Below are 20,985 nucleotides of genomic sequence, written 5' to 3'. Positions count from 1 at the left end.
CTTTGGAATAATTGAGAATCATTGCCATTTCTTCTTCATAAGTTTGGTAAAATTCATTGGTGAAGCTATCTGGTCCTGGGCTTTTATTTGGTGGGAATCTTTTAATTAATGATTTGATCTCATTTGTTACTGTTTTTTAAATATCATTATGGAACAATTTTGGTAGGTTGTGTCCAGCAGTGCATTAATTTCTTCTAGATTTTCCAATTTGTTAATGTATAGTTTCTAATGATTGATTGTATTTCTGTAGGATCAGTGTAATGTCTCCTTTTTAATTTCTTATTTATTTATTTGGGTTGTCTATCTTTTTTTTCTTTTTTTAAAAATATATATTTTAGTTATAGGTAGACATAATATCTTTATTTTATTTTTATGTGGTGCTGAGAATTGAAATGAGTGCGTCATGCATGCTAGTTGAGAGCTGTACTACTGAGCCAAAACTCCAGCCTCTCTCTTTTTTTCTTGATTATCTTAATTAATTTGATTTTGCTTATCTTTTCAAAAAAGAAACTATTAATTTCATTGATCTTTACTTTTTTAAAAAAATCTGTATTTTATACTTTGATCATTGTTGTTTCTGTCTTCCTACTAATTTTGGGTTTGCTTTGCTCTTGCTTTCTAGGTCCTTGAGGTGTATTGTTAGGTTGGTTGGTAAAATTTTTTTTGTATTAGGTACTTACTATTATGAACATACCTTTCAGAACTGTTTTTGCTGTATTCCATTAGGTTTGGTAATTTATGTTACCATTTTCATTTGTTTTGAGAATTTAAAAATTTTCCTTTTGATTTTTTTTCAATGACCTGCTTGATTAAAATCATTTTTTTTATTCTTCATGTATTTGTATAATTTCTACAATTTCCTTTGTTATTGATTGTAGGTTCATTCCATTGTGGTGCAAAAATATAATATGATTTAGTTTTAAAATTTTTTTTTAAAACATGTTATGCTGTGGTCTATTCTAGAGAATATTTAATATGCTGAGTTAAAGAATGTGTATTAAATAGGTATTAGATGAAATATTCTTTAAATATTTGTTAGGTCATTCATCTATAGTAAGTTTAACTATGATGTTTCTTTATTGACTTTTTTGTCTAGATGATAAAAAATGGAATGTATGTATGTATTTTTTATATATATACACACACACACATACATGTTAACATGAGAGTGATATAGAAGAGAACATGGAGATACAGGCTTATAGTCAGTAATATTTTCTTTTTTAAAATTTGTTCTAATTAGTTATATATGATAGTAGAATGCATTTTGATACATCCTACATAAATGGAGTATAACTTCTCAGTCTTCTGGTTGTATGTGATGTAAAATAACACCAGTCATGTAGTCATATATGCACGTAGAGTAATAATGTCTGATTCATTCTACTGTCCTTCCTACTCTGATGCCCCTTCCCTTCCCTTCCCTCTGTCTAATCCAAAGTAACTCTATTCTTCCCTAGCTCCCTGCCTGGGCCCTTATTATGAATTAGCATATGCATATCAGGGAAAACATTTAGGTTTTGGGTTTTGGGGATTGGCTTAGCATGATATTCTCCAGCTCCATCCATTTACTGGCAAATGCTGTAAGTTCATTCCTATTTATGGCTGAGTAATATTTTATTGTGTATATATACCACAATCTATTTATCCATTTATCTGTCGAAGGGCAGTAGGTTGGTTCCATAATATGACCATTGTGAATTCAACTGCTATAAACATTGATGTGGCTGCGTCACTGTAGTATGCCGATTTTAAGTCCTTTGGGAATAAACCGAGGAGTGGGATAATGGGATCAAATGGTGATTCCATTCCAAGTTTTCTGAGGAATGTCCATACTGCTATCCAGAGTGGTCACACCAATTTGCAATGTATGAGTGAACCTTTTTGCCACATCCTCTCCAACATTTATTGTTACTTGTATTCTTAATAATTACCATTCTGACTGGAGTGAGATAAAATCTCAATGTAGTTTTAATTTGCATTTCTTTTATTACTAGAGATGTTGAACATATTTTCATGTATATTTGATCATCCATATTTCTGCTTTGAAGTGCCTGATCAGTTCCTTTGCCCATTTATTAATTAGGTTATTAGTTTTTTTGGTGTTAAGTTTTTTGAGTTCTTTACATATATATCCTGTAGATTAATGCTGTATCTGTAGTGCATTTGGTAAAGATTTTTTCCCATTCTGTAGACTCTCTGTTTATGTCCTTGATCGTTTCCTTTGCTGTGAAGAAGCTTTTTAGTTTTATTCCGTCCCGTTTGTTGACTCTTGATTTTACTTCTTATGCTTTAGGAGTCTTGTTGAGGAAATCATTTCCTAAACCGACATGATAGAGAGTTGGCTCTACTTTTTCTTGTATTAGGCATAGGGTCTTTGTTCCTGTGTCTACGTTCTTGATCCACATTGAGTTAAATTTTGTGCAGGGTGAGAGATGGGGTTTTAATTTCATTTTGCTGTATATGGCTTGCTAGTTTTGCCAGCACCATTTGTTGAAGAGGCTATCTTTTCTCCAATGTATGTTTTTGGGGTCTTTGTCTAGTATGAGATAATTGTATTGAGTTTATCTCTTGTGTCTTCTATTCTGTACCATTGGTCTATGTATGTGTTTTTGTGCTAATACCATGCCATTTTTGTTACTATGGCACTGTAGTATAATTTAAGGTCTGGTATTGTGATGCCTCCTGCTTCACTTTTCTTACTAAGGATTGCTTTGGCTATTTTGGGTCTCTTATTTTTTCAAATGAATTTCATGATTGCTTTTCCCTTTATACCAGTATTCTGAGTTGGAAGAAAAAGGAATTTAATACTTAGAGTGTACATATGATGAGGTTTTAAAAAAAACAAAAGTTATTACAGGTTTTCAGGCTTGAAAAGTCTATTGAAGTATCCTATGAATTTTTTGGTTTGTTTTATTTTTTATTTTTTTGGTACCAGGGATTGAACTCAGGGGCACATGACCACTGAGCCATATCCCCAGCCTTATTTTGTATATTTAGAGACAGGGTCTCCCTGAGTTACGTAGCACCTTGCTTTTGCTGAGGTTGGCTTTGAACTCATTGTCCTCCTGTCTCAATCTCCCAAGCCCCTGGGATCATAGACGTGCGCCACTGCGCCCGATTATCCTACAGGTTTTATAATCTCTGAACACATAAATATTATTCTCCATAACCCATTGAAACAAAAAGCTCTGGGGATCTTTTGTTATTCTTTTTTTTTTGAAAATTTTTTTTAGTTATACATGTGCACAATCTTTATTTTGTTCATTTATTTTTATGTGGTGCTGAGCATTGAACCCAGTGCCTCACAATGTGCAAGGCAAGCCCTCTGCCACAGAGCCACAACGCCAGCACTCTTTTGTTATTCTTATTATGAAAGTTGGAAAGGTCCTGGAAGCCAAAAAAGTTAGATGACCACTGGGGGTTATGCCCAGGTGTGACTGGCTTATTTCTTGCCATGACCCCAAAAGGAACTACTGTGATGGAATTTCAAATACTGGCTATATAAGGAGGGTGTCTGCAGCTGGGATTTTGTCTGTAATTACAAAAAGATTTTGGAGGTGAACCTTCAGAATCCCAGATAGTGCATTTAGTGGTTGTTGGTTAGTGATTTGGTGTTTTGCTATTGGTTTTTTGATTTTGGGTTTTTGTTTTGTCTTTTTGTTTTTGGTCTTTTGTTTATTTGTTTTTAAGCTAGTATTCTTAACTGGATTCTGACTTAGGATGTGTAGTCAGAGTAGTGTAGTGCTGTAGGGGACCAGCTCCTGCTATGTGATGGCTCCCCAGACCATTATGATGTCCTGAGGGTCACTTGGCAAGGGGGCTTTGGCCAGGTGATACTAGCCTACCATCTTCTCAACAGGGCAGAGGTCATAGTGAAAGTTGTGCTGAAGACAGAAGGGAACGTTCCTGTCCTGTCAGAACCTGATAGATAGGTTGCTGGCCCTGGAAACATGATTCAGCACTTCCAGATTATCAAGACCATGCACAGTATCTACCTGGTCATGGAGCATGCAGATCGGGGAGAGCTATGGTATTGTATCCCTACTGCAGTGGCCTGCAATAGGAGAAGGCCCTCAGAGTGTTCAGGCAGATCGTGTGTGCCACATGCCACTGCCATGAGAAGAAGAGCATTGTGTAGCTCGACCTGAAGCTGGAGCATGTGGTGGATACCAGGGGTAACGTCAAATTCATTGACTTTGGCCTGAGCACCAGGTTCATGCCTGGGTAGAAGCTGAACAGGTTCTGGGGCATTCTCCCATACTGTGCCCCTGAAATCAAGAATGTGAGGTGCAAGAATGTGAGGGTTCCCCAGCAGACATCTGGAGGCTGGATGTCACTCTCTATCTTATGCTCACAGGGAGATGCCCATTTAAGGCAAGCACCACTAAGCAGCTGCAGAAGCTGATCATGCAGGCAAGCTACGACATTCCCCTGCACCTTTTGGAGGGAGCACTGAGCCTCATCCAGCAGATGCTGACGCTGGACCCCTCGCAGAGGCCTACTCTAGAGCAGGTAATGGGACACCCATGGCTGAGCCAGGGCAGGACTCTTCTTCACCCAGTCATTCCAACAAGCCACCCCCCCCCGAACCCCCTGATTCTGCCATCATAACCATCATGTTTGACATGGGTTATGTCCCCTTTAATGCCTGGGTTGCTCTGGAAAATTTAAAATTTGATGAGGCCATGGCTACCTACCTCATTCTCTGGCACTGGAGAACCCAGGGGGTGGGCTGCAAGCTCCAGGTAAAGCTTGTGTACTATTGGGTGTTTGTGCCTTGCAGATCCTTTCAGTGTCTACCCCAACAAGTGTGCCAGCGAGCCAGCCTTTTCCTTGGCCTGTGAGCAGTAGAAGGCTGAGGAGTCCAAGTAGTTGGGGCAGAAGGGTGCTGCAAGTGCCAGTGTGCCTGCCATTCTTCTCCACTTCTTCCATGTGGGCACACCCCCTCCCAGCCTAACTTCCCAGCCTGACCCTGTGTCCCACAGGCCTGAGTACCTCAGGCCCATCTCCTGGCTGATCCTCAGTAGGTAGGTTACAGAAGGCTATCATTTGACCTCCCAAGGGCAATTCATTGACAGAACAGGGGGTCACTAGAAGGATCACTACCTGCATTCTACAGCTTTGTTGCTACATGCCGTGCTTCTGCAGGCTGACCTTAAGAAGAAGAGTGGCTCCAATGGAAGGTGGCCACAGATAATTTGGTTCTGTAACAGAGTGGCTCCAGTGGACATGCACACATGAGACAGACAGACCAATGGACAGCCAGAAGACCCTGAACCCTGAGCATCCTGATATCATGAAGTGGGCATCGGTCAGGAGTGAACTCAAACAGCTTCAGCAATGAGGTGTGCCAGCTGGCTTGGGCTTGCCCAAGTGGATTCCAGCCAAGAGTCTGTCTGGATCCACCAGGACTCTCCTCTGTCCCCACTTGCCACAGACATCAGAGACTCTTTTCCCTGGAACACTTCCCCCTGCCCTATTTTCCTCTGGCCTTCCTTCTGTGCTTCTGGGAGAGAAGAGATGGTTCCTAATAAATTTCTGTTTCTTACAACTTGTATAATATTGATGTTTCAAAGATTTTTTTAAGGGGACAGGTTTAAAAAGAGTGAGAAAGGGCTGGGATTGTGACTCAGTGGCAGAGTGCTTGCCTAGCACAGGTGAGGCACTTGGTTCCATCTTTAGCACTACATAAAAATAAATAAAATAAGATATTGTGTCCATTTACAACTAAAAATAATTTAAAAAGGTGGGGGGAATAGCCAGCCACAGTGTAAGGGCAGGAGTTCAGTAGTCAGTCAGTCCAAGGCCTTGACCATTGTGCCTCCCTCTCTTGTTCATTGTAGATAGAGATTTGAATACCTTGAGGCAGTATAGATTGGGACTATGGGGGACATTGGATCACTTGGGCTTGAGCCAATGTAGATGGGGACTCAGTGTCCTAGATCTAATAGACAGAGATTCTCCTCTTAAGCCACTGAATACTTGGTTCCATTGGAGCTGATTGCTTTGGCCAGAAAGAATCCCTTTTCTGGTCTTCAGGCCTCTCCCTGAGGTATGTGGAGAGGGTGGTTGGCAGCTGTTGGAGAAGACAGTTCTGGAAAGGCATTGGAGACTCCAGAGTGTTCTATGGAATCATCTCCATAATTCCATATGCAGGGAAGCAAGAGGTGGGCCAGTGGGCAGGAGCGGGCTTGTTTGCAGCAGTGACTGGGTGCTTCACTGCTTGCTGTGCAGCCTTTATACTCCAAATCTCCTCCTGGTCACTGCTAAAGGTCATCAATAGTGAGTACATTAAATATATGGCTCTGGAGATGTTAAACTTTCTCAGGGATGCTACACAAAAGCCAAGTGCACTCATGTGGAATTGCTCTTATCTTTGGGTTCTAGTGCCTGAATTTTGTAATGCGAAGTTATACAATAATGAGTATGAAACTCTCAGGTCAATCTGGACAGGAGCCTTCATGCACCATCTGTCTCTGGCACCTCTGCAGGACTGAGACCAGAGCCCTTCCTGGATGCCTTAAAAAAAAATCCATGTCCCATTTGACATTTTAATATTTTGCCATTTTCTAGGAGGGCCTAGAGTTGTGAAATTATCAGAAGTTTAATTGTTTTTTAAATAGTGAAGTCTTTGACTATTTTTCTAGACAAAAAAGGTTGGCAAATTCCCCTAAGTTAAAACTACTTCCCAGTTTGAGGCAGGGGCTCACTGTGGCAGCCAGGAAATGGAAAATTTCAGATCCAACCTTGCTCTCAGGACTAGATTGTCTAATTGCTGCTTGAAAGCTTACAATGTGCAGAAGATTCTGGGAGGCAGGAGAGGTATAATGAGGGTCATGGAGGAGCCAACTCTAGACTCGGTCAACTCTAGACTTGCAGCATGATAGCCACAGCAGATATGCAGGAAGCCTGAAGAAGGCAAAGTAGGCAGTATAGAGGAGGAATTCCTTTTGTGCATTTTGTGTGGCTTGGTCTGGGGATTGGAAAGACAGTTTCCCAAGTTGTTTTCCCCATGCCCATGCCCACTGTTGGGTCGATCTGGGACTTGTCAGATAGGTATTCTCCCTCCTGCTCCTAGAAACAGAAATTGGACTTCTCTTTGTGTACATGATAACACTCCCTCTCTAAGAGGTAAGAAAGGGGGCTGTTTTACTTACTATATTATTTAGGTATTGTGAAGGCCAAGCCCTTTTGTGCTGAGGCCCTTCTATCAAGTAACCTTCAAACTGTGGGCTCCATCCCTACAGCCAGTGCTTACTTTTCCACCATTGAATCCAAACACCTGTTCTTTCAGTGGCCTCCTTTGGTACACAACTTCCTATGGCCTCTTCTTGCCTTCTAGTCACAAGTGTACCAAAGAGGGGGTGGATGTTTGGGTCAGTGCAAGTTCACCACTCAGAGGAGTTTATGCGTAGTAGTCCAGAAACCAGAAGTGATGTTCCTCTTCATAGACCCCAAATAGAAGCAGGCCACAGTGTACTCAGATAGAGCTTACCTGTGGCTCTGAGTGCCACTATGTGCCACTATGTATTTCAGTGTCTACCCTGTCCCTCTGGATGTGGGATGGGTGTTGGATGGACATCCAACTGTCTCCTCTCTTGACCTTTTATCATTGTTTTTTGTTCTTTACTGAAATATGATTTACATGTAGCAGAGTGTGTAGGTCACAGAGCATAGCCCTGGGTCAGCCCAGATGCTGCTGTAGAGTTTGGCAGGAATCCCTTTGCATTTCTGCCATATTTCTAAGGTCCCTGCTATCACATAGAGCCCACTGCTTCCTATCTGTGAAGTGGAGACATTGCCTATGTGCATGAAATTTCCATCACCACCTTCATGGAGCCATCTGTGTTCTCTCCTGCCTGACTTCTGTTTTCCAGGAAGTCTTTTGGATCTGTTTTTGGCTTATTTTGGGAGCCTAAGAGAATGTGGTTTGGGAATGTCAGCATGGGGAAGAGCTGGTCAAGCTGATGATAACCATATTGCATAATTCTCAGTAGATGCAGCCTGCTATGAGGTAGATGTTTCTCCTTTCCCAGGAATAAGATCTAAGATTCTCAGGGCAAGTGTTTTTTTTTTTTTTTTTTCTTTCCCCTGAGGTTCGGGGGTGGTGTGCTAAGGATTGAACCCAGGGGTACTTAACCACTGAGACACATCCCCAGCTCTTTATAATATTTTATTTAGAGACAGGGTCTTGCTGAGTTGCTAAGTACCTTACTAATCTGCTAAAGCTGGCTTTGAATTCATGATCCTCCTGCCTCAGCCTCCTGAGTTGCTGGGATTACACGTGTGTATCACCGCACACAGCAGGACAAGTGTTTTTTATTTCTTAACAATCTTCCCATTAATCTTTTTAATACCTAGTCTGGCTTTTCCAGGCCTGGCTTGCAATCTGCATTTTGATCTGAAGATTGTCCTATTCCAGAAGCTTTGTGGAGCATCACTCTCTTGTTTCCTCTGTTCCTGGCACCTGTTGGGATGCCTGACTGCACAGAGAGGCTGGTCAGTGTGCCCTGTACATGGTCCTGGTGCAAGAATTCAGGCCATGATGCTATAAGTGGACTGGTCTCCTGACATCCCCAGTGCTGAAGCACCAAACCAGCTCTGTGACCTTGGGCCAGAAGTTGCTGGTGGGATCAAGCTCAGGATAGGTTCTCAGTCTAGCTGTCTCCTTGGCCCCATGTGCTTGGTTGTGAGCTGTGTCTACTGGCTGGCTGGCCTGGCAGAAGCTGCAGCTGACTTGACTGTGGATCATATTGTTTCCTCTCTGAATTCTTTTGACATCAAAAGAGAGAAGGATTGGCTTACTTGCAGCCAGTCTTACACCTCCCTGTCCCTATTGTGACTATGAGTCAGCTGCCCTGAACCTTTTAATTCTATTGTTTTTTTCCTTTTTTTCTCATTTCTTTAATGTTCTTTTTTTTCTATATTTCTCCCATTTTTTACTGATTTTTTCCAGCATGAACAATTTGCTGTGTGTGTATATATGGGTGTTTGTGGGTATATGTATTCCCACTGTGTTAAAATATGCACATATATATTTATATAATTTTACTTTCACATTAATTGCTATCTTTTGCACTTATTTATTCTTTAAACTTGATTTGACTTAGGTGGTGTATAATATATGTGAATTCGTTATTTTGGGGGGCGGTGGGTACTGGGGATTGAACTCAGGGGTGTTTAACCACTGAGTCACATCCCCAGCCTTTTTTTTTTTTTTTTGTATTTTATTTAGAGACAGAGTCTCACTAAGTTGCTTAGTGCCTTGATTTTGCTGAGGCTGGCTTTGAACTCACAATCCTCCTGCCCCAGCCACCTGAGCCTCTGGGATTACAGGTGTGCACTACCATGCCTAGCATATGTGAGTTTGAGCTGTTTGATCTTACATTTGCTTGTTTGTTTGTATCTTGGTTTTTGTCCCTTTGTCACTCTTTTTCACCACTATTAGTCACATTTTCTTGTTCCCTCTTCCTCTTTATTATTATTGTTAATTTTTATTCTCCCTCCTCACAGCTGATTTTGATATCATGGTAATCCTGGCCTGATAGTTTGAGTTTGGAGGGGTTCCTTCTGTCTCAATTCTTTGGAATAGTTTGAGAATCATTGCCATTTCTTCTTCATAAGTTTGGTAAAATTCATTGGTGAAGCTATCTGGTCCTGGGCTTTTCTTTGGTGGGAATCTTTTAATTAATGATTTGATCTCATTTGTTACTTTTTTTTATATCCTCATGGATCAACTACTATTTGTCAGTGTCTTCTTGATTTCCTAATTTATTGTATTATAATTTATAATAATATAGTTTTAAAAATAAATTATTATATAATAATAAATTATAGTTTTTAGTAATCTTCATTTCAGAAGTGTCTGTGGTGATAGCTCCTTTTTCATCTCTAATTTTGTTAATTAAGTCTTCTCATTAGTTTCATGAAGGGTTTATCAATCTTATCTTTTTGAGGAACATACTCTTGTTTAATTGATCCTGTATTTTTAAAAAATTCTCAATTTTATTAATTTGATTCTGATTTTTATTATTTCCTATCTCCTATGGCTTTTAGAATTATTTTGTTTTTCCTTTCTAAGGCCTTGAGGTAAAACATAAGCTTATTTATTTGGGATCTCTCTATTTTTTAAATGCAGGCACTTCATGCTATACATTTTCCTCTTGAAACTGCTTTTATACTCTCCCAGAGATTTTGATATCTTGAATCTCTGTTCTCATTTGTTTCTAAGAATTTCTTCTCATTTCTTCTATGATTCATTCTTCATTTAAAAGAGTATTATTCAATCTCTATGTGTTATGTGGTTTCTGTTTTTTTCTTGCTGTTGATTTCTAGTTTCATTTCATTATGATCTGTTAGGATATACAGAATTATATCATTTTTAAAATCTATTTACAGAGGTTTACATTGTGACCTACAATATGGTCTACATTGGAAAAGTTTCTGTGAGATTCTACGAAGAAAATACATAGAGCTCTTTTGTATGTAATATTTTTTTATGTCTATCAGGTCCCTTTGATTTATAGTACCATTTAGGTTGGAAATAGCTTTATTGCTTTTATGTTTGGATGACCTGTTGGTGTATTGAGTTTAACCAGTATTATTGTATTGGTGTCTATCTGAGATTTAATCTCAAGAACTTTTTTCTGTTGTTGTTTGTAATTAGGTGCATATGTAATTATGATTTGGGGCATATGTGTTTACATTTTATTTTTTGGAGTGTTCTCTTTACCAGTTTGTAGTAGCCTTCTTGGTCTCTTATAATCTTTCTTGTTTTTGGACTCCATTTACATGGAATATTTTTGCCTATGGGTACCTTTGCCTATGAGATAAGCAAGCTGTTTCAAACAGCATACAGTTGGATCTTGTATTTTGATCCATTCTGCTAATCTGTATCTTTTAATTGGAAAATTGAGACTATTAATATTATTTACTAATATTAATAAATACCATTATATACTTAATATATAATATTTAATATATTTTAATTAACATTATTATATACATAATATAATTAATATTATGAATTAGTGTTTGTTTTATGCCATTTTGGATTGTTACTTTATTTAATTCTGTCTTGATTTTCACTTAGTGGGTTGCTTTTCTAGTGATCTTTATCTCTTTGGGAGTTTTAGAATTTATTTTGGGGCTCCTTGTGTGCCCCAAATATCTTTGAGTATTCTTTGTATTGCTGGCTTAGTGGTGATGAATTCTTTTAGTTTATCCTCACCATGGAAAGTTTTTATTTATTTTCTCATTTATTTTGAAAGATTAATTTGCTGGATATAGCAATCTTTGCTGGCATTTGTTTTCTTTTAGAGTTTGGATTATCTTATTCCAGGCCCTCCTTGATTTTAGTATCTTAGTTGAAATACTAGATATGAGCCTTATTGATTTTTCTCTAAATATTAACTAACATCTTTCCTTTGTAGCTCTTACTATTTTCTCTAATAGGTATTTTGATTTTGATATGCCTTAGATTGTTTTGATCTTGTGTATTTGGGGTTTTATATGAATCTGTATGTGGATGTCTATCTCATTTCTAATATAGGGCAGTTTTTCCCCTTATATCTCATTGAAGATATTATTAATGTTTTTCTCCTGTATCTCCATGTTATCTTCTATCCCAGTGACTATCAGTTTTTTCTCTTGCTGCTATCCCAGAGTTTTTGTTTATTTTGATCACGATCTTTTATTTTCAATTCTTTATTACATACTGAATTCCAGTTTATATATTCTGTCTTCATGGCCTGATAGTCTGTCTTCAAGGACTGAAATTCTATTTTCTATGCAATCCAATCTGTTTTCCCTGCTTTCAAGTAAATTGGATTCATTTTGTTTTTTATTTTCAGGATTTCTTATTGGTTTCTTTTCAGTATTTTTATTTCTCTATCAAACGGTCTTTCATTTACTGTATTTCCTTTCTTAATTCATCTCTTAGATCTTCTTTTAGTTCATTGAACATTTTAGTAATCTTTTTTGAAATATTTCTCTGGAATTTTATCCATTTCTGTGAGATCCTTTGTTGGGGATGGTGAATTTTTAGGGGAGATTTGTTTGACTGTTCCCTTGTGTTTTCAGAGGACTTGGAAGTTTGCATCTCTTGAGATGGATTCCCCTTCCTCTTTTGTAAGTCTATTTTGTGTGTATATGTGTAGTTATCTTTTTTGTTCTTGGATGTCTCTGTTTTTGATGTATGATTAGATGTCCAGGAGTGGGACCTGAGGTCCTTCTGTTGTTGTTCCTACTTGGGACCTGGGTGTTATTTGGAGTTTTGTCTTCCCTCCTCTGTGGGTTCAAATATTGTTGAGGCTTTCTAAATTGTGTGTGGGGTTAGATTCCCTGTTTCTTGGCTGTGTTGTGAGTATTTTTCAGCAGGAGTATCTCTATTCTGTGAGCTTGATGTATCCCATTAACTTTCCAGCCCCTCTTAAAGAGAATGATGTTAGCAGCAGATATACAGCCTTTAGATCAATGTCCAGTGTCTATTTTGACATCTAAAACATTAGTTACCACCTCTGTAGAAATGGTAGTCAACATTTAACATTAGCACCCATGATAAATAAACATCAGATAATAAAGAGCAAATATCTATTATATTGTCCATTGTATTAATATTCACAAGATGGATGGGATAATAATTACATAAGCTATATAATTCTATCAGATAATGGCATTACAGTTTATTCAGTGAAGAGGAAATATGGTAGGAAAGCAAGGGAAAGTTAGAAATATTGAAAAATTGAACAGGGAAGAGTCATGATATATGTAGCAGATGACAACTGTTAAGAGGAAAGAGTAAAAAAAAAGTAATAAAATAATGAAATACCAAGAGAGAACAGGAATATTTGTCTATTAGTGAGGGAAGAGTGTGAAGAAAGGGCAATAAGAAGAATAAAAATCAAGGCATGAACAAACAAATATAAGTTCAAAACAAGTCAAACCTGTGTATAATTTTGCACGCCATATAAGTCAAACCAAGGCTAACTAATTAAGTGTATGAAGAAGAAAGCAATTTAATGGCTCTAATTTCACTAAATAATATAATCATATTACACCACCATCATGTATGTATTATGTCGTGGACTTAAACATCATTGGTTGGTGTATGACTATACTAGAAAAATATTTCCTTTTTGCCTCTGTGGTTTCTAGGTGGAAATCTGTTGTCATTCAAATTTTTATTCATTTGTAATGCAACATTTGTTTCTGGCTGCTTTCCAGATTTTTTAAATCAATTTTTAGTCTTAAAATCTTAATTATGATGATCTTTGGCATGCATGTTTATGGATTTCTCTTATTTGGTCTTTGCTCAGATTTTTACATCTGTGAGTTTATGTATCCATTGGGAAGTACATATTTTATATATGACACACATATTCTATACACATGATATACATTTGTTGAACTGTTTACAACAGTCGAGCCATTAACATATCCTCCTCCTCATATAGTCATATAGTTATTTTTTTTTTTTAAGGAGGCGAGCACACTTGGGATCTATTCTTTCAGCAAATTTCATGTATACAACACAGTATTGTTAACTATGCTTAATATTATGCTATAAATTAGAACTCTAAAGTTTTTCATCTTATATTACTAAAACTTTGTACCTTTTGACCAACCCCCCAATTTCCCTGCCCCTGGTAACTACCATTCTACATTTTGCTTACTGTTTCTGAGTCTTTTTTTTTTTTTTCTTTTTTCTTTTTTTTTTTTTTTAGGGTGAGAGGGTTAATCCAGGAGGTGGAACTCCTGGAGTCTGGGTTTAAATTTAGGTGTGTACCACATTCTTTGCTGAAAGCCAGTTGATATGGAGATTTAATTCAGCATATCTCCTGGGCCCAGCAATTGCTAGTCTACATGCTGGAAGACTGTGTACCATACTCGTGTGGTATAGTAGCCAATTCTGAGTCCACTATGCTGCCTGCGGACCCCACGATTCCTGGTCTCATGTTCAGTATCCAAACTCAATCTTTTCCACTGCTGACCTTTCAATTCCTGGTCAGGGGCTTCTCTGCTAGCTGGAGGGAGGTGGGAGCAGTGTTTCCATGACCAGTATTCCCCTGTGTAAACCTCTATCCACACTTGATTTTCTCCTGGTCACTTAGGCACACTCTATCATGCAGTGTGGGTTTTCCAGGCTTGTTTTGGGGGCCAGACTCGGGTGTGCCAGAAACTGGCTCCCCTGGCTGTAGGCCCCCATGCGCTGCAAAATGGTTCCTTCCTCTGTCCTCCATGTGCCACTGGGAGAGAGATGCAGTTTCTTTCCTGTACCAGGATATTGTGTAGGACACCTCTCAGTTTAGTTGGGCATTGTCTTTGATCTCTAAACTCTTTGTACCTAGATGCACCTCAGTCCTCCCAAAATGTGGGTTCCTTTTTTTAAAGCTATATTTTAAATAAATGACAGCAGAATGCATTACAATTCATATTACACATATAGAGCACAGTTCTTTCATATCACTGGTTGTATATAAAGTATGTTCACACCAATTCATGTCTTCATAGATGCACTTTGGATAATAATGTCTATTACATTTCACCATCCTTGCTAATCCCCTGTGCCCCCGCCTCCCCTCCCACCCCTCCCACCCCTCTGTCCTATCTAGAGTTTGTCTATTTCTTCCATGCCCCCGCTCCCTACCCCACTATGAGTCAGTCATCTTACATCAGAGAAAACATTCGCCATTTGTTTTTTGGGGATTGACTAACTTCACTTAGCATTATCTTCTCCAACTCCATCCATTTACCTGAAAATGCCATGATTTTATTCTCTTTTATTGCTGAGTAATGTTCCATTGTGTATATATGCCACATTTTTTTAAAATCCATTCATCTATTGAAGGGCATCTAGGTTGGTTCCACAATTTAGCTATTGTGAATTTTGATGCTATAAACATTGATGTGGCTGTGTCCCTGTAGTATGCTGTTAGACTGAGGAGAGGGGTAGCTGGGTCAAATGGTGGTTCCATTCCCAGTTTCCCAAGGAATCTTCATGCTGCTTTCCATATTGGCTGCACCAATTTGCAGTCAAAACATGGGCTCCTTTAATTTTCTTGTTGCTTTACTCTACTCACAGACAGACTGTTCTGGCTTGTACCTCTGGCCTCTGTCATGGTTGTAGTGCTGGGAATTTCTTCCTTATTATATTTAATCTCCTGAGACCCCAATCTATTTTGAGGGTCCATATTAAATTCCAGTAAAGTACCCCCTAATTTTTGTTTGTTCACCCACTTTGCTGAGAAGCTGCCTGTCTGCTTTTCTTAGTTTTACACCATGGAGCACCCAGGGAAGTGATTTCTCTATTCTACCATATTCCTAGATTTGTTCTTAAACATACTTTTTCAAGCCATTGTGAATGGTATTGTTTTCCTGATTTCTTCTTTAGCAGATTTATTATTGTTGATTTTGTTCATGCTGAATTTGTTCATCAGCTCTAGAAGTCTTCTGGTGGAACTTTTAGGTTCTTCTAAGTATAGGATCATATCATCTGTACACAGGGATACTTTTACTTTTTCCTTTCCTATTTTTATCCCTTTTATTTCCTTCTCTTTCTAATTGCTCTAAAATTTCAAGTACGATGTTGAATAGGAGTTTTTGGAGTAGATATTCTTGTTTTATTCCTAATTTTATAGGGAATGTGTTAACTTTTTCCCCCATTCAGTGTAATGTTGGCTTTGAATTTGTTATATATAGCCCAAATTATGAAACACTAGTTTCTTCATGGTTTTTATCATGAAGAGGTATTGAATTTTTTCAAAGGCTTTTTCTGCATCTATTTGGATGATCCTATGATTTTTTTCCCCTAAATTGTGTTTATGAGGTATGTTGTGTATGTTGAACCATCCTTGCATCCCTGGAATGAAACCAACTTAATCATGATGTATGATCTTTTTATGTGTTGTTGAATATACTTGCTGATATTTTATTAAAGATTTTTTAATCTATTTTCATCAAGAATATTTGCCTGTAGTTTTCTTTCTTTGAAGTGTCCTTGTCTATATTTGCTTGTAATTTTCTTTGAAGGTCCTTACCTGGTTTTGGTATCAGGGTGATCCTAGTTTTGGTATCAGGTTGATCCTGGTTTTGGTAACAGGGTTATACTGATTGTGCAGAGTGAGTTTGGAAGTGTTTTTTCCGTTTTTGTTCTATGGAATTATATGAGAAACATTGATAGTAGTTCTTTAAATTTTAATCAGGTAGAATTCAGCTATGAATACATTTAGTCCTGGGCTTTTTGTTTTGTGGGTTTTTATTACTACTTCAATCTCCTTGGTCTGTTTAGATTTTCTATTTCCTCTTAGTTCAATTTTGGTAGATCATATGTCTCTAGAAATTTATCTATTTCCTCTAGATTTTTCAGTTTATTGAACCATAAGTTTGAAAACTAATCTCTAATATTTCTCTGGATTTCAGTTAATTTGGGTCTACTTTCTCTTGATTAATTTAGCCAAGGGTTTATCAATATTATTTATTTTTTCAAAGAGAAAATTTTTCAGTTCATTGATTCTTTATATTATTCTTGTAATCTCCATTTCATTAATTTTAGCTATGATCTTTTTTTCTTTCTATTGAGTTTTAAAATCTTTTTTAAAAAATAATCTTTTATTCTTTTTAGACTGTATATTTCAACATATTATACACACATGGAGTATTACTTATTAATAAGGATCCCATTTTTGCAATTGTACATGATGTAGAGTTTCACTGGTTGTATGCTCAACTATTGAGTTTTTCAAAAATATTTATTTTTTAGCTTTAGGTGGACATAATATCTTTATTTTATTTTTATGTGGTGCTGAGGATTGAACCTAGTGCCTCATGAGTGCTAGGTGAGCTCTCTATCACTGAGCCACAATCTCAGCCCCATCTGTTGAGTTTTTTATTTGACTTATTTTGCTTTTAATTTCCAAGATTTCTGTTTGATTCTTTTTCAGCATCTCTGTTTCATATCTTCTGTTTTCTTTCTTGATTCATTCCTTACTTGTTCTATTTATTCTTTGATCATTTTCACAGTCAACTTTTTGAATTCTTAATCCAGCATTTCACCCCCTTCTATGTCTTTGAATTCAGTTATTGGGAGGTTAAAAACTTTCCAGGGCATCTTATTGGCTTGTTTCCTTATGTTTTTGAGCATCTATATTTTTTTGTGTGTCTGTTGTGATGGATTCCTCACCCAGGCAGTCTGTGGACAATCCAGATTATGCCACACCTCTTATTCAAAGAGCCTTAGGCAATGTATTGGGGTGTGTGCATGTGGGAAGCACCTAGATTGTATCATTAGATCCACCAGGCACTTCTAGGCATGGAGGAATTGGCCAGGATTACTTGTACTGAACTGTGCTGCTTTTTACCCAAACTGGACCCATCATACTTCTATTTCCCATGGGACTTTTTCATTATCACAAAGTTTCTACTGCCAAATCCAGAAGCAAGAATCCTCCTGCCTTTCTCTGTGCTATGGATCCACAGACCAGTAGACTTGTCTCCTGTTGTCACCCAGAAAGAACTTCCTGTGGATCCATGCCACAGTCTCTTGACTCAAGGCTTGGGCATCAACCGAGAGAAGCAGGAGTGAGAAGTAAAGCATAGGTGACTTTTGGCTGTTGGACACACAAAAAGAAAACAAACCAAGAAAAAAGAAAAGAAAGGAAAAAAATATAAATGAAAAAAGAAACAAAAATAAAATAAAATGTAACATTAGAAAACTACAGGGATTTCTGATTTCTTGTGCAGAATATTTAAACAATGAGGCACTTTTTAAGCTGGTCTGCTTTCCCACTTTCACTAAATCTATTGGGAAGTCCTGGGACTCTTCTGCACTGGCTCATCTCACAGTATCTGAGCCTCTTTTCTGCTTAGATTTTGGTTTTGCTGGACAGTAGAACTTGTTTTTCTTAAACTTTCTGGGAAGGGGAGCTCCCCCCTTTTCACCCCCCAACAAAGCCATAATATGCCCAGTGCTGGCAGTCTTTTTTTAAAATTATTTTCACTATTATGAAAACTGATATTTCTAGATTTCACCTGATTGCTGACTTTCTGAGTAGCATTCCATTTCTTTCCTACATCTTCCGTTCTCCTCGTTCAGTCTCAGCACTTTGGTTTTGATTCGGTTTCAGGGAATAGTTACTATATGGTGGATGCCATTAATTTACTATTTTCCTTCCCTGTTTGATTTGTTCTTCAAGAAGCACTTGTTAGTTTTTGTCTTGATTTGGTCTTCAAGAAAGACATTATTTCCTCTTGTTTTTTCTTCTTTCCCCAATCTAAGGTGGTTAGCTCAAACCTATTCCCTGATCAGTACTTTGCTAAATATTCAAGGAAGATCTTCCTGAAGGTCCTTTCTATGTCAGTTTTTCTTCTTTGCTGCTCTGTCTGTGAGCCCCAGTTATTCTTGGTCAACCTAGAATTCGTTCTCTCTCAATGAAATGAACCTGCCTGATTCCATCTGGCTTCCTCATCCCAGTGATTGGCCTGGAAACTCTATAGGTAAGCAAGGAAATCATAAGGCTCACAATACATTTTCTGTCTCTTTCAGGAATCACCATCATCCATACATGATAAGTAATGTCTAAAATATAGTTATATGAATTTTGTCTATGCCTTTTAATTGTTTATGTGGGAGGATGTATTTGGCCCGTTTTCTCATTATAGCTGGGGTAGAAGGTCTCATGTAATTTACATCTTTATGAAAAGAAACAAATGATACATAAACATAGAGACATGTATCATTTGGTATAGAATATGTAAGTAAATTTTGTACCATTAGGTTTTCTTATTCTCTTTCCTTACCTCCATCTTCTCTCCTTTCTTTCTGACTTACATAATCATATAATGATTCTTAAAATATGTTACCATTTCCAACATTTCATTGTTTTTTGAATCTTATTTATGGTACTTTTTCCATGCAAAATTTTATATTTTTATGTAGTCAAATATATCAATCTGTTTATTATGAACTATGGATTTAAATTATGCTTACCAAGGTTCTCTATATACCAATATTATTAATGTATTTACTTACATATTTATTTTTTATTAACAGTATAATTTCATTTATTACATTAAAATAATTTACTCATTTTTAGGAAAAGAAGTATTTAATCAGTAAAGTCTTAAATATGTTTGAATTCTCAATCCTTGTTTTACTTTTGGGGAAAGAAAATGCTCCTTTTTAATTTTTTACTATCATTCTTTTTTCCCAGCTTTTTAAAATCTGTCATTTATAATTTAATTTGCATGAACTGAAATAAAACTTTTCAACTCTTTATGTAAAAAATAAGGGTAACTCAAAAGCAAAGCACTAGTTACTAAATAAGTTGGTTTATTTTACACTTTAATAATCATTTTAATTAAAATGTTAGAGTCCTTGACTTTTATTATGTTAGACTTGGGAGACCTGGTGTTGATTGTTATTGTCAACATGAAAGTGGTGCAGCTGTCTTGCAGCTACAATTCTTGATCAATGAGGTAAGGATTTTTTTTTAACTATTTAAATATGTACACACATAATTGGACACACACACATAGATTTTTTTTTTAAACATTTTGTTTTTTTTTTAGAAGTAGTTGACACAATACCTTTGTTTTATTCATTTATTTTATGTGGTGCTGAGGATCGAACCCAGGGCCTCACGCGTGCTAGACCAGCGCTCTACCGCTGAGCCACAATCCTAGCCCCACACATATAGATTTTTTACTATTTAAAACACACCCACACCCACAGTATTAAAAATTGAGTTTCCCTTATCTGAAATGCTTTGGACTAGAAGTATTTCAATTTCAGATATTTTTAAAAATTTTGTATATTTTGCATATATACATATTGAGACATCTTAGGGATGGGACCTAAATATAAGCATGACACTTTAAAATATTTTATGTACTCCTTATACACATAATCTGAAGGTAATTTTACACAATATTTTCAATATGTTTGTTTTGACTGCAGTCTGTCACATAAGATCAAATGTGGAATTTTCTACTTGTAGCATCATGTTGACACTCAAAAAAATTCGGTTTTTATTTACATATGAGGTTTTGGATTTTTTGGATTGGGATGCTCAATCTATAAGAGGCATAGTATTTTAAATATTATGATTCTAAGTAATATATGTATGCAGTATTATTTATAGTTACATTTTTCATAAAAGGGCATACTCATATAGTTGCCAATTTATTAAAATTTAAATGATTCTACTATTATGTATAACTAAGAAGAATAAGTAAAGTATAAAAAAGGACAAATATTTATGTACCATAAGATCCTTTTATTGTGATTTTGTAGTGTAATAATTTGTATTAATTACTTAACTGGTGTTTTAAAGAAATCTAAGGTTCTTCAATCATTTCACTGGCCATTAAACTGACGTTTTATGGATTTCAATTTTGTAATCCAGCTGTAAACTCATATTTTACCTCTATTTTCAATTAAATAAATTTAAGCTTGTTTATTTACCTGTGGGCCCTTATTTTTGTATATGCATATATCTGTATATATATATATTCAGATCATATGCATGATCTTTTATAGATATATATTATCTTTTATTTCCATATGAATTTGTTGATTTGACTTCATTTTTATTTATTTATGTATGCATATCTGTTATGGTAATGTACCTATCCCTATTTTTCTAGAGCTACAATGATGAGACACTTTCTATAAAAAAAAATTGTATTTATCAACTCAGAAAAATTACATATCTTCCATATGTTGAAGGTTACTTATGGTCTGCTTGACTCAGATCTTTTACAGCGAATCCTAAAGTTTAAATAGCTACTTTATGTTAAGTGAGCCGGCCAGTACAAAAATACTGTAAAAGTTTGTGCCATACCAAATTCAAGCACTTCAGAGATTAAACTCAGTGCTTTGTAAAAAGTTGGTTGTTTACTCATAGCATGATGATGCCCTTTTATTCAGTTTCTGCATATATTTGCATGTGTCATACTAACAATTTATAATGATACACATAGGTA

General features: G+C 36.7%; 1 protein-coding gene across 4 annotated transcripts in view; it reads left to right on the top strand.

Moving 5' to 3' along the window:
* The window catches only part of Stxbp5l (syntaxin binding protein 5L), a 326,234-nt gene that overhangs the window by 52,778 nt on the left and 252,471 nt on the right, over positions 1-20,985 (top strand). For all 4 annotated transcript variants that reach the window (XM_076867719.2, XM_076867717.2, XM_076867718.2 and 1 more), the window contains exon 3: positions 19,395-19,476. In XM_076867719.2, coding sequence (XP_076723834.2) covers positions 19,395-19,476 — 82 coding nt within the window. The remainder of the gene's footprint in view (positions 1-19,394; positions 19,477-20,985) is intronic.

Source organism: Callospermophilus lateralis, chromosome 10, assembly GCF_048772815.1.
Source record: "Callospermophilus lateralis isolate mCalLat2 chromosome 10, mCalLat2.hap1, whole genome shotgun sequence".
In the NCBI taxonomy this organism is placed as follows: Eukaryota; Metazoa; Chordata; class Mammalia; order Rodentia; family Sciuridae; genus Callospermophilus; species Callospermophilus lateralis.
Note: the sequence above shows the minus strand (reverse complement) of the source record. Positions and strands in the feature narration are given on the sequence as shown.